At 38.0% G+C, this 15,404-nt stretch overlaps 1 protein-coding gene across 1 annotated transcript; it reads right to left on the reverse strand.

Moving 5' to 3' along the window:
- Positions 1-994: 994 nt before the first annotated feature.
- On the reverse strand, positions 995-12,494 carry LOC116168805 (nidogen-like). The gene is made up of 11 exons (XM_031484794.1): positions 12,264-12,494; positions 11,569-12,056; positions 11,427-11,521; positions 11,224-11,367; positions 8,661-9,326; positions 7,912-8,610; positions 6,577-6,828; positions 5,788-6,528; positions 1,699-1,870; positions 1,368-1,652; positions 995-1,322 (listed from the first exon to the last, which is right to left on the reverse strand). Exons 1-11 carry the CDS (start codon positions 12,453-12,455, stop codon positions 1,067-1,069), a joined length of 3,990 nt encoding a protein of 1,329 aa, XP_031340654.1. The 5' UTR covers positions 12,456-12,494; the 3' UTR covers positions 995-1,066.
- Positions 12,495-15,404: the final 2,910 nt, after the last annotated feature.

A 15,404-nucleotide genomic window follows, 5' to 3' on the forward strand; every position in this document is an offset into this window, starting at 1 on the left:
CATAATGGTTATTAAATTATTGCGGATGCGGACGATTCACAATCGAATGGAGAAACCGTCCCCGTCGTCGGTCGGATAAAAATTTAAATTTGTATATATCAAAAATAGAGTTGTTGGAAAAGGTACTCGCAAAGAGAAGCTGGAAGGTCTGGGCAAGACGTAAATAGATGTCGCGCGGGTCAAAATCTGGCTAATAAACTCTCTCGATGGTAAAGCGTGAAACGTTGCGTCGCAAGAATTCTGGTCGATATGCAGCTAGAATCTATGACACGCGTGTGGGTTTTGATTAACTTTAGGTAACTGCTTCATCTTAGCAACGTACCATAATTTCTAGCGAGTTTTTCAACAAAAAAAAAACTGTTTCGCAATAACGTAACAATCATTTTTAATATTAATGATTCCTTGGTCTCTATCTACCACTTTCCTTCCATCCAAAACCATACGAACTAACCTATTTACCGTAACAAAGTAAAAGGAACTACAGTATTACACACTATAATTTATTATTGCTACTGATAAGGTTGCTTTTTGGCAACTATGGCTTACTAGATTTTTAATATTTTTATGACTCAGAAGCGGAACCGGAGGAAGACGTACATCAGGAACCTGAGGAATTTTCAGAAGACAAATGCAATCTATTTTCTTCGGCTAAATATTGCGAGTTACTTAAAGTATGCTAAATGCGGATACAGTGCTTTGATGATTACCTTTGTAGATAATTGCAGAAAGCGAAAATGAAGAACAGTTCTTATTTAAGAACTACAACAGAATTGACTTAACAGCATTGCCGCCAAAGCAATATCTAGAGGAAACGGTTGTTCCCATACTGATGCCAGCTTTACAGTACTTAATCAGCGAGCGACCCCCTGAACCCATAAATGCCTTATGCGTGTATTTATTAAAGTATAAGGCCGATTTTGAGAAGTACTGTAATACTGAACCACCCCAGCAAGACCAGGACGATGAAACCGAAGCCAAGAATTAATGTACTGAGTTAGTAAATAAACACGTTTTGCTTTATTTCTACAAATGAATGATGAATGGTGATAAAATATAAACGACAAAGTTACGGAATACAAGGAGGTTTACTGGATGGGGAACTTATGTCGTATCCACACACACATCTGCGACTCCCTTTGCCATCTGGTAAACATATGTGATTGACCGGACACTGACTCTTGTAGTATTGGCACACGTTGACTAACCCCAAGCAATGTTGAGGGACGGCCACTAACCCGTACAATTTGTTGGTACCAGCAAGGGGCACATTTAGCGGTTTCAAACGTTCCAGTGTGTGTTTGTTTACGCGTTCAATTTTTTTCCTAGAGAACATGTTCTAGAGTCATTTCCTACCAAAGCATACTTACGAAATCCAATCCGACCAATAAATGATTTCATCTGTGACTGTTATTCCAAATGGATAGGTGCAGTTTTCTGCAATAGTGTGCGCATACTTGGAGTCAATATCGAGACACATAATCTTCTTCGTACCCGCATCCGCGTAACAGATACGTTCGGTATCAAAATCGATAACCAATGAGTTTGGTAGCTTCACACTGTCACTTTTTAAAAATATTTCACGCCCGGTACCGTCTGCATTCGCCCACTCAATTTTTGGATCATCCCTGTCCCAGTCGCTCCAAAAGATTTTTCTAAAATATTAAATTTAAAAATTTCGAAAACTGCTAATATGCTTACCCTCTCTGGGGATGTACTGCAATTCCACGTGGATTAACTAAGCCAGTTTTAAATAGAGTGGTTCTTAATTTTGTCTCGATATTGGCTACTTCGATGGTGTCTTTAGTCGAATCAGTCCAGTAGACATTTCTAGACACCCAATCGATACTTATACCTTCAGGTGATCCAACATCTGTAATTAAAAACATCGTATCTGTTATAGATGAAGAAACGGAGGTAGATTTGTATTTATCTCACGTTTATTATACGTATATAATACCGTGAGTGGACCGAGATGTGACCACTAATGTGAATCGACCTTTACGTACAAAACGAGAAGCGTGACGAAAGTGTAAGACAATAGGAGCAAGTATAAATTGTGCACAACTCTTGTGCAGATAAAGGTTTTTTTAACCGAAATAGCTTTTGTTTGTGACCAATAGATATATTTGTTGCAGACGTTTCAATCGCCCTTTGTGAGTACCCTCTTCCGACAATCCGTTCTTGAGGTATAACGGCTATGGTTGGTAGAAATTAATTCCTTTCGTTGAGACCTTTCATTAGAGTACCATGGAGGATAAATCCAGTTCCACACCCCCTTCCCCTCCTCCCCGTACTTTGATAAGAGACAGAAAGAACGTAAGTAGTTGGTAGAAAACGACCCCCCCCCCATGTCAAAAGAAAACCAGTGGGCGATGTAAAGAGGATGTAAAAAGGAGGTAAATCAGGTGTCATGAAGAAAATGTCACAATGGTGTGAAGAAGTAGGCTGGTAGGCATGACGGCGAGAGGGGATAATAACAAAAATGTGGTGGTAAACAAGCAAAACAAACTAGTCAAAGAAAAGTGAAGCAGGAAGCGTGAAGAACAATCGAGAGAGGTATAAAAAAAGAGTGGCGTGAAGAAGACTTAAAAAACTGTCAAATAAGCGTGAAGCGGATATCAAAGAGCCATAAGGCAGGCGTTAGCGTGATATAAGACAGAAGGGGGGGGGGGACATTTCAAACGAGCAATATGGAAGGCAGAAAAAGGAATAGAAAAGAAGGTTTGAAAGATGCGTGGATAAACAAAACGGTAGCGTGAAAGAGACGCGTAGGATGCATGATGAGAGGAGGAGAGGACAGAATTCCTGGTACTTCAAAACGTGTATTTCCGTTAAAAAAAGTGCGGGTCATTTTTTGCTAACGTGCGGGTGGTAAAAGAGCACAAAAAGCACGAGAAATGCGTTAAAAACATGAACAGGGTGGAGGTAAATGTGCAGCAACCGGTCATTAAGAAGGTTTGAAGAATATGCGAAGGATATTAAAGAGGAGATGCCAAAATGACGTTGACGAGTCTACAAGACACAAGAAGAAAGTGCGCGATTGAAATAGGTACGATGGGAAGGGGGAAGTGGTTACAGAAATGTGAAGTATGGAAACCTGGAGGAAGCACCAGTTGTAAAAAATAAGGAGTGTGGGCGCGTAATATGAAGCAAGCGTGAAAGGGTATGAGATCTGAAACTAACAGGAACTCCTTTTTTTAGATACGCACATGTACCTCGGCGCTGTAAAAGATTTGCGAGAAGAAAATGTGAGCGAAGCACCAAATAAACTTGATGAAAGTGCGAAGAAATGGTAAAATGGGTGTGAAGGGTAGATAGATCGTGAAGGATGTGCGAGGGAAGATTGAGGCAGGTATGATGAGGGAAAGGGTTAAAGGAGATATTAAACAATGATGGGGAAGACTTGAAGACGTAAAGAAACCGTGAGGGATGCGGAGATTAAAAGGGAAAATGCAAAGGAGGAGAAATGGCAGTATGATAAGAGAAGAGTGAAAGGAGAAGTGGCGAAGAGTAATGGTGAGGAAGACTTGAAGGAGATCTTAAGGTAACGTAAACAAGATGTGATAAAGACGCAACGATGCGATGGCGTGAATTATACGTCACGTAGATTTGAGGGAATTTAAGGAACTGAAGCGATAATGCAAAAAAGATGTGAAACAAGCGCGGAAAAGGGGTAAATGGGAGCTCATGAACTGAAAGAAGAAATGAGGGAGAAATGAAGAGGAGAAAAGAAGAAGAAGGAATGCAGGTTGGAAAGAGATGTTAAGAGACTGTAAAGCAGGCTTAAAGGGGGATGAATAAGATGTGAAACATTAGTTCTTTAGTTATTTTTATACTTGAATACAAAATTTTTTTGATATTAATATTGTTAAATTAAAAACCTACATTTTCACATGTACAGGGTGAGTCAACAATTGCGCAGAGTAACTTAATGCCTTGAAGATAAGATTTTTCGATAGAGTGCTTTTGTATTATGGTATGGTTGAATATTCTCCACATTTTAAAAAATATTTGGAATTATACAGGGTGCGCCCATAAAGTAGGACGCCCAAATGGTACATTTTTTAAATAGAATCCCCTGTATATGAATGCATTTTTGAATTTTACGTGTAACTGTACGTCTTTTTTATTATATGGTTAATATCCGAAACGCTAGTAGTTTTAAAGATAATTCGATTTTTATGAAAAATTGGGCATTTGCAAGCGTCAGTATATATTGTCAAAATTATTACTTAAATTTATTTTAGCATATGGCTCATGAACCATATACAGGGTGGTGACTTGCGCAACGCATCATAGGGATTTCAATGTAAAATTCATAACATGCGATTATTGGCTCCCCAAATTATTTTAGAGCAAAAATGTATTAAGTTTTTTTGTAGAAAAAAATTTTTTACGTCAATCAACCATATTAGTTTTCAATTTTTTGTATAATAAAGACGGAAAATTGGAAAATAAAACCCACATCTTTTTCAATAATCTGTGACGCCATGGAATTTTATAATACAAAAACTACGTCAATATCCGTCATGCCATGGAATGTCTGCTATAAAACAAATCAAATTCTATCAAAAAGTATTATATTTAGAACAGCGAATTCAACATAAAGAAAGACCAAATTACTAAAAACGGTTTCCTAATATAACAATTTACAATAAATGTTCGAATAAGTCATTATTAACTGCAATACAGTAACCAAGTCGATCATAAAATCCATTTCGAACTGCTGCTAATTGATAACTGGATATCTAGCTTTTTGTTTTAGAAAATTCCATGGCATCGCAGATTATTGAAAAAGATGCGGGTTTTATTTTTCCAATTTTCCGTCTTTATATGAAAAAAATTGAAAACTAATACGGTTGATAGACGTAAAAAAATGTTTTGCTACAAAACACTTTCATACATGTTTGCTCTAAAATAATTTGGGGAGCCAATAATCGCATGTTATGAATTTTACATTGAAATCCCTATGATGCGTTACGCAAGTCACCACCCTGTATACGATTTAAAAAACCGTATAGTAATAAGTAGACAACAAAAACTCATACGAAAACACCTTGACACTACAATACAAATTAAAAAAAAAACGTATGTGTTTCGACAACAAAGTTATCATAATCAGCGAACAATTGGAGAGTAAGTACAAATCTTATTGTACCTATTTATACGTATTAATTACAAACGCAAATGAGAGTTTACCAAATCACGCACTATACAATTACGAGTTTTCCTTTAACCCTTACTGCAGACGAGCTTCCATGCCACTGCGCCACACAGGCCGGCAATAAGGTTTGTATTCTCTTTGCTGTCGAAACGCCCACGTTTAATTTAATTCTGGTGTCCTGATGATTTCTTTTTTTAGTTACTCGAACGGTTCTAAGGGCTCTAGTGTCCCGAAAACTAGACAGTTTGCCCGGCTGGACACAGCGCGGAACAGAGGCAACCGTCAAATTCACGTTTTCTTCAATTTGTCCATTTTTCATGACCTTTCTCATGATGTATCAAGTTCAAGAGTGATATCACAATTCAAAATTTAGGAATAGGGCCCTTACTTATATCATAGTGTGTTATATTATGTTAAAGAATACTTAATAATTACTCTTTGATTATGCTTATATGATTATATCTCCCTAGATTCTACAGAAATCGATTTCCCCCTGTTATCATATGTCTAATTGGAAAAAGATGTGGCTCTTTGAAAGTTTTAATAGTGTCATCCTGTATAGTAGTGTTTCGTTTTACTGGGTGCAAAATTCTAACGAAGTGTTGATTATGGTATGTACTTACCATCCACAACGAAATCCAAAACCGCACTGCCATTGTAAGTTGAACTTTTTATAACTCCTCCAATAATATCACTCCAATATACTCTGCCTACTAAGCAGTCAATGTCCAATCCAACGGCAGTTTGCATTGCATTAATATGTGTTAATTTTGCAGACTGAGCATTATCAAACGGTATGCGTAACGTAGCTTTTCCTTGATTAAGGAACAGGAAGTTGCCTTCTGGTCTTGGAGATTCCTTGCATATCGTACCATTACCCGTGTAACCGGGCTGGCATTCACAAGTGTATTTGAGTTCGGCATTTTTTACACACATTGCCCGAGCGTGGCACATGTATGGATCATTGTGACAGTTGCGCTCTAAATAGCAAAACATTCCATCGCCATTGAATCCATCATTGCACACACACCGATAGTGCCCAGTTTCTTGGTGATACAAGCAGCGCGCTTGGGGATCACAATTATTTACAACATTACACGGTATAGGTTTTGGCCTACACTCTGTGATTCCATCCCCTTCATATTCTGCTTTGCATCTACAGTAGCTGATGTGTTGAAGTTCGTCATTGAAACATTCAGCGTGCTCTACGCAAATACCGCCTCCACAGGTTCCTTCTATGCGTACACACTGTTGTTGGGAATCGCGATCTAGTCCTTCCTTACATATGCACTCGTATGCTCCGATAGAACTTGAATACGCACACTGCTCATTCAGTGGACATTGATCATGGGAGATACATCCTCCTGTAAAGGCACATTGATTAATTTAAGGCTCTCAACAATACTGCCCACCTTTACTACACTGACCCCCATTTCCTCGATATCCAACGTTACATACACAAATTGACTTCTTCAGATGATCCTCGTAGATACATGTCGCATGCGGATCGCAATCAATCTCTGTAGTACAGGGTACCTCGGTTTCAACGCAGTAATAACCATCCCCATCAAATCCAATGTTACAGATGCACTGATGGTTGTTCGTACTTAATTCGAAGACGCACTGGGCGTTTCTGTGGCAATTGTTGAGCACGTTGCAAGAAACTAAAATAGGAAACCGTTTAGAATCGCCTTCGAAACTCTTCCTCATTTACTCTTAAAACCGGAAAAGCCCATTGTTTCTAAAGTACCGGCAAACTTAGGTAGGCAAGAGTTTGTTAGCGCCTCTAACTGATAGCCGCGAGGACAAAAACATTGTGACTTGAAACACTGAGCTTCAGGTCGTGATACTATAATAGAAATACGGCGGTAAAAGCAACGTACGGCAAAGGCAGAAAACCACAAGGTAATCAGTTCTGGCTTGCAATATTTTGATCAAAAGCTGTCAGTTTCATCCCATAGGATTCAAGATGGTTTCATTACAAGTGATCAATTGCCCTGTAGTTATTCATCAAGTGGCAATAAATCACCATTGGAAATATCATTCAATTCTAATTTTTCTACAATTAACCGAAGAAGAATAATATCATCAGAAAAAGCCGCCTTCTTTTCTTAACGCTCGCTTGTATGACTTTTGTAACGAGAGTCCGCTAACGCATTGAAATTTCTTCGATTTTTATTTTTAAGTGAATAGTTTCCGAGTGCGATCCTGACATGTCTCCAAAAAAACAGAAATTTATGAAATGGGGAAGACTGTAGGTGTAGGGCAAACCAAAAAAAAATAATTCTGAAAGAGCACCACTAGAGCACGCTTTCTAGGAGAATACGTTGCATCTGGAAATAATGACTTTATAGCTAAGTGGATAGAAAGATCTTATAAAAGACTATGGTGTGCCAGAATTCAAAAATTTCAGATCCAGTGAGGTTTTATTATCAAAAGATGAAGAAGTGGAATTATTTGTTCTATTTTCGTCTGTAGGGTTTCATAAACGTTAAATTTGCGTTGGATAGCTTTAATTTAGGTAGTGTCGAGGAAAGTTAGGGTATAATTTTAATTTGTAAGGTGTTTGTAATTGCTTTTAAAAAAATTGTCACGTGTGTTTATGAATTCGGTAAATTTTGAGTTTCGTAAATTTGGGCAAGCCGCGTGATTATTTGTAAAATACAGTATTACTGGACAACGAGGTGGATTGCACGATTACCTTTGTGGCTTTCTTTGCTTGTTATAATTAAAAATGTAACAATTACATGGTTCCGTTTCGGTTTCTATCTCCGGAGTAGTAATCTCGTTGGTGGTTGTCTCTTTTTCCACAGCTAATACACAGTATTCTCCTTGCCTTTCGTAACCGTGAGGACACCTACACGAACCAAACTGGCAGTGTGCTGTTACAGGTTCTTCGGTATATGTTTGTATTGTAGTAGGGCGTAATGCAGAGTCAGGTTCGCAGTAATACCCATCGCCGATGTAATCCGGTAGACATTGACAGTAGTAGCTGTTCGTGAGTTGATCTATTGCACAATATCCATACGGTGAACAATTATTTGCAATGTGGCAACTGCGATTGATAATCGGTACGCACACTTGGCCATTTCCGGTGAATCCAGGCAAACACTGACAGTATGCGACACCGTTGTCTACGCATTCCGAGTTTTCAGGGCATCGTACGTTTCTGCAATTCTGCGCATTTTCACAATAGTAACCGTTACCCTCAAATCCGGGGTTACAGGTGCAAGAATAACTACCGACTTGATTGACACATTGCGCATTGTAATCACACTCATTTAAACCTTTTTGGCATTCATTGACGTCTTCGCATACAGCCTCTCCGTTTTCTTTGTAAATATATTCGAATCCGGGGTGACAAGCGCATATGAACGAGTCATTTTCTACCACGCATGCGCTGTTGGTGCCACACACTGCTTTCCCCTCCGCACATGGATCAAAGTCTGCAGAAAAGTTGATTAAGAAAACTGCAATGCAAATAAATAAAACTCACCGCCAACAGGACTCACTTTACTGCTCAGACCAAATCTAGCAAGCTGCTCCTTGGACTCATAACTGATAAAATTTTTTGAACTTTTGACTCTCCACGTTGTACCTACAGGAACCGCGCTGTATTTGCAATAGTCAAAAATAACAGATTGATCCAAAGAAAATTCAATAGTAACCGAATTTCCTTCCAAATTGTTGTACGTGAAACTCTTTGCGGATGACGACTGTAGTATACCGGGCCCAGTTAGGGTAAACTGTTCTTCGTAATCGTCCATATTAACTTTCGCCTCCGGCAACAGCTGAGGTATATCGCCCTGCAGCTCAATATCTAAACGTAACTGATCGTACACGTCCAGTCCTAAACCTTTCTGCTTAATGGTTACTTTATGGTTAGTATTTTTGAAAATGATTGTTGCGGTCTGATTGAAAACACCTCCAGTCAGTTGAAAACCATTGACTGAGTCTGCAACAGGTTTTGCAAATACCCAACCTAGTAATCCTCCAACGGTGTACAGCGATTGAAAGCTGTGCGCTATCGGTTCGGGAATTTTCGATATTGCTGTGTACGCTCTTCCATCTACCATTACGATGTAGGACTGAAGATCTAAGTTGCTCAATTTTTCTCCGTTAATTTCTCCATTCACTTTTCCATTCACTCGAATTGGAGCATCTGAAACATTACCAAATGTAAGTAGGTATAGGCGACCAAAGATTAACGGTTTACAATATAACAATTTTTCGGTGTCCACAATTGACCTTTTTTGTATTTATTTGTAAATTTCGTTTTACTCTTTCCGAATCGCACTTTAAATTAGAGATAAAATGACACATTATAGGGCGTCCCTTCTAAAGAAAATGATTAAGGGTACAAAGCTCTTTTATAGTTTTGTATTGTTGTCGGTCCGCCGATGGCCGAAAAATTATTCCCTAATAATATTTGACGCCCCTATCCCTCTACTCAAAGACCTAAGCGATGCGATATTTTCCCGTCGTATATCCAACTTTAAATCAAAGATGCCATTCATTATACGAGACCTAGAAATTTCTATCGATTGCCCTTTTCAATCATTTTGATCAGCCTAGTGGATCAAACAGTTTTTCGAGTCTAAACGACCAAGTGGTAGCCCTTAGTATTGAATATTGATGCATTTTTCTTATATTCAAAATGAGTCGATCCTTTAAAGGTGTTTGGTAATGTAGTTTTTTAATCAGTTAAACAAAGAATCAGTTATTTACTTTGATCGATTTAAAAAATCAAAAAAGAAATTGAAATGTGTAGTGTTCATGTGCTGTCAAGTGTTTCCTTCGATTCAGTATTAGATAATGAGAATCCTTTTATTTTTATGTTGTAAAGTGTTAGTAAAACAGGTAGTACCCATTTTCTTTATAAATCAAGGAAATGCCAGAATTCCAAGAATCTCCCCTACCCAACCTGGGTCACACGCACCCACACTTTCGTAAGCAGCCAATGAAACTGGAACGGCTTATGAAACTTATCCAAGCTGGATGAGGACCCTTCCAACGACTATTGGAGTTATAAAAAGATGAAGATTTCCAAGCAACGATTTACCTAACAGTTTAGGGGCCCACTACGAAAATGCAAAGCACTTTGCGAGAAAAATCCCTCACGGATACAGATTCCGCAATTCTAGGGCGATGACGCTACATGGGCTTCCATAGCGTACCAAAAATAAAGCGCGTTAAGATAAGAAACGATTGTTCAAGCAGATAAGAGTCGAAACGTGCTGGTTCTAAAAACCGTTGCTACGGAGCACGAGAGAGGCACTCTCCGCTATATCTGCCAATGCAGAAAAAAGGCAGGCTACGCCGAGTTCTCTGGGGAGGGCCGTTTCGGTTTTTCAAATCGGGCTATGAAAAATTTGGTGGGAGTGCAGGATTCTTCAGCAAGCTATCGAGGTGAACCTATGTAACTCAAGCGCGACATTTTTACATCGCGTAACATTTATATTTGTATTGAGTCAAAACGAGTTCGTACCATCGAAAGATTCAAGAGAACTATTAGCCGCGGTAACGTACGTTATATTTTAGTGCGAAAGTTGAAATTAATTACTATAATTGGAGTGGTTAGTTAAGTTGAAAAACCAGTTTATTAACCAAAGTTGTGCACTTAATTTTTTTATTCGAGGTGCTAATAAAATTATAAATAAAGCGCCCACCGGTAAAAAGGTTAAAGACAATTAATTCGTTTGCTGCAAACCCTAAGTTAGAAGCGTAAAATTTGACATACTGCGGAAAATTGGTAATTTATAACCAGGAATAAATCAAATTTTAACTAATAAACAGTGAGTAAGTAACCTGAAGCAGAGTTTGTTCCTGAATTAAATTGCGTCAACCACCTTTCGTAATTAACTTTCAACGAGTAACCAAATCTTTTTCTATCAGTACAAAAGGTTGAAAAGATTGTAATTCTATCTATGTAATACAGGCGTAAGACGTTCCATCATCTAATTTTTTAAGTTGCTGTTCAGCGCCATATTAGAGGTTTTATGAAAATCTTCCCTATACTCCCTATGATAGGTAACTGAAGACGACATTCTATACTTTACCTTTTTTAACACAAAATTTGCCATTTCCATAGTATAATTCCCGACACGAGCAACAAAAGCCTTCGGCATGGTCTATACATTTCGCAAATCCGTGACACTGACTGGCACCTTTTTCACAAGATTTGGGCACGGTGTTGTCAACCACTGCAACAATTTGGCTATAGATTTGTTCTCATATACATAGATAGTATTGTAGTGGGTACCGTTATTATAAGTATCCGGTTCTTCGATATTTGCATCACTGTCTATTCTACCAACCCTATAGATCCACTGACCGGGCACGTCGGTGTTAGACCATCTGTAACAATCCATTTTTTTAAAAGCTAACCATAGTCGAGAACGTACCTTTCTATATTTTTTATTTGATCTGTACCAGATCCATGAAGTACATAGAATCTGTCGTCAGCACCAATAAATCCGGCCTGAGCACGCGCATCGGGTAAACCACTGTCCGCTCCAGTTCCTTGAATCCATTGAATGCCATTTTCCGGATACAAAAACTCTACGAAGGAGTCATCGCCATCCGAAATAATTACAACTTGAAAAGTGTTCAGTTTATCGGTACCATTTCTGTGATATCCTACACGCGACCAAGTAGCAACAAACAAACTGGTCGCCAGAAAATCTCCAGAGTACGAAAACGCTTTGTGCACGTTTCTTGAAGCTCTGGCAATTAGATCCGCATTGCTAGTTTCATAATACGAAATAGTTCCCGTTTTACTGATGTCAACGTTGGAGTATAGAGGCGCGATGACCGGATAGTCCAAAGGGAATTCGATGTTAAAAAAAGTGGGAATATCTGTTTGAAACGATAGCAGCCCATTTGAATTGACCTAAAAATCAGCTAGTCCTAATTCTTGTTTTGAGACTTCTCGGAAGATCATTGACCACTTTACATATTTAGGATGAATGAATTGTGACCTTTAGCATAAACGCTGATAGCCTAACATTATTTAAGATTATTTTACGATAGTTTCACATGAAGAAATTACAAAATGTAGCAATTACTAATCAATAAGTAGGTATTAAAATAGACTCACAAATATTGAAGAATACACCTGCCCATAAAACACAATAGGCACTTTAAGTTTTATTTCGGAACTCGATACTTCATCGGCACTATTTAGAAAACTACCTATATTTTCGTAATCGTACAGTAAATCGGCAGGAAAGCCACGTGTAACAAGTAACAAATTTAAAAAAAGCCACAAAAAGGTGGTGAAGTTCCCCATATTAGCACTTTACCACTGACATTCAACTTCTGGATACTTTATCATTGCTCAAACAACGCCCTATCTGTTAAGTTCACAGTTCAAATTCTTTATATCTTTCCATATTTAGAAATTAAGAATACTTGAATTCATAAAAAAAATACATCTTTAAACGCTTTATTAGGTTATAGGCTAGATACAGAGAAAGTGTTGAAACACCAACCTAGAATCAGAAACGCTTTACGAAATATTAGGCAATTTTTTTACACCAATGCCAATGTTATTCGGATTTTATCATGTAAAGAACAATGTTTATCCTAAGCAAGTCCTCAGCACTATGCCCTTTGGGTGCAAGATGGTTTGATGTCGATTAAAATTGTGCACAACTCTGGCAGATAAAGCGCATTTTTTTAACCGAAATAGCTTTTGTTTTGACATCACCAATGGATATATTTCTTGCAGACGTCGCAATCGCCCTTTGTGAGTACCCTCTTCCGACAATCCGTTCATGAGGTAGGTATAAGGAAATTTAGGGAATATACCCGATCACGATAAGAGGTCGAGGAGGAGGGCTATGGTTGGTAGAAATTAATTCATTTGGTTAAGACCTTTCATTAGAGTACCATGGAGGATAAAACTAGTTTCAACAGAAAGACGGGCAGTAGTTGGTAGAAAAAAACGGTTCCTTAATTAGAATACAATGAGAGATCAAATTGATTTTTAACCCCCCCTCCCCCCCAGGCCCCGTCGCTCACTATTCTCGAAAAAGAGTCGCACGGGAAAGTTATAGTTTGTACAAACCAATTTATTTCGATGAAACCTTTCATTAGAATACCATGACACCTACAAGTAGTTCGAAACGGTAGAAATGGGTCGGGACGGACGGACGGACGGACAAAACGCAAACAATAGCACATTTTTTTAACTCTTAAAAAATGCGCAAAAAAATTACTTAACCAATAAGTAGGTAGTCACTATACTTAACCATACGGCACTTAGACTGTTCTTGGAGATTCCGGAACCACAACGAAGCAATCAATTTTTAATTGACGCATTAAATTAGTTGTTGAAAGCTCTTAAATAATCGTCAGTACGAATTTGTTCTACAAAATTCTTGAGTATGACTTTGAGTAAATTTGAAGCTATTCGAACAAGCGGTAACTTAAAAAAAGTAAAAAGTAGTACACTGGTCAATCTCAAATCTGGGCATTAAAGCAATTTCTAGTTCGTTTTTGATCCGCTAATGTCACTCAGCTTCTGAAGTCAGTTTGTTTGAAATCTTGGGGCACAGTGAGTTGTGGAATATTGGTCGGTTGATTCGAATTACAGGGAGATTTTGTTTTGTTTTGCAGACGTCTAGTACGTAGCGTGAGTTTTGCAAAATCAACAAAAGTTAATTAGAGGACCCCCTTCTCGTATAGCGTACGCATCGTCCGATTTATTATTATTATATTTATAACATACAGCGAATGATCCGACCGGATCAGGTACTCCCTTCTCGGAATATAGTTAAACGACTCATACGAAGACACCCCCCCCCCCCCTCTCGTATATTGGTAAGATACAAGACCTGCAGTCCGCATGAGACGAGCACGCAACAGATACAGCGAAGAATCGGACTGTATGCGGTACTTACTTCATGGAATAGTTAAATCGAACCATACACAGCGACAGCACACTGATAAACTTCTTTGTGAATACATAAATAAATACCTACTTAATAAACAATATGGAGACAATATAATCACCTGTACAGTATAACAAACATGATTCGGATAACGGTATATACCTAAACAAAAGCTTGAAGTATGCCATGCTTCTATATCAATATTTTAGTCATTAGCAGCCCTCTAAGTTAACATGGGGAGCACAATCTCCAAAAAACATTTTTCCCATGTTAATTGCCTATCTTCGGGTCAGATTTTTAAAATAACGGCATCGAATTGGTTTAACTAACTTATTTTTATTAAATTCTTCCAAAGACCTTCTGTCAGGTTTTATGACAAAAAAACTGAGAAAAAAGTGTCAAAAGGCAAAAAGCTAAAATATTTTTTCTCGGCAAAATTTTGGTAGTTCACATTAGGCATAAAAGATGTAAGACTGTCAAAAACTTTTTTAGCTTCCTAGCATGAGTTAGGTAGATAGCCGTTTTTTGGACATGTCAAAATTGTGTAATTGTAAACAGGAACAGGTAGATTGTCAGGCTGAAACTGAAGGTACCTTGTACCATTGTATTTATAAACGAATAAATACAATGCTTATACTTTCAATTCTTTATGAGAAATACCTACGGCAGATTTTTCTGTAACTGTTCAGTGTGGAGTATATTATCTCAGATTTAAATTATATTTAAATCTGTGATATTATTAATTTAAATTAGATTATTCAATGAATTAGAGCAGAAAAAGAACAGTGAAAGAATGCGATACGCCTACACAAGGCGTGACTAATACACAATATAAAGAGCCATTGTTCTAATATTCTCTGCAAATGCAGTGGAATAATCGCTACTATTGTGGTAAAAACATTCTCCGTGGACAGCGACATATCCCGCTGACAAAATTGAGCGTTTAAAATTTATGCAGATGGTGTCAATGTAGTGTGGTATTATCATTGTATTTATAATACAATGGTATTATCTTGGCCCTCCTTGATAACGACCGCCGCTTAACTTCGGACGCCTTTTTCGTATCAATCGCCGTTTAGCATCCACCGCCTTATACACTCGAGAGGGGAAGGAATATCTCTCGCATCTTCCATAGATCGCCTCTTTGTTAACGGGCGCCGCTTAACTTCGAACGACTTTTTATAAAACTGTTAGCAGAAGTGCAAGGAATAAAGTAATTTCATTTGCTCATTTACTTTATCCAAGTGCGCCTTACAGGGTGAATAAAAGTAAATTCAGTGAATGTTTAATGTTTACTTAAATACAACTGTAACAGCTATATTACAAATCAATCTGAATCAACA

Source organism: Photinus pyralis, unplaced genomic scaffold, assembly GCF_008802855.1.
Source record: "Photinus pyralis isolate 1611_PpyrPB1 unplaced genomic scaffold, Ppyr1.3 Ppyr1.4_LG4, whole genome shotgun sequence".
Taxonomy (NCBI): Eukaryota; Metazoa; Arthropoda; class Insecta; order Coleoptera; family Lampyridae; genus Photinus; species Photinus pyralis.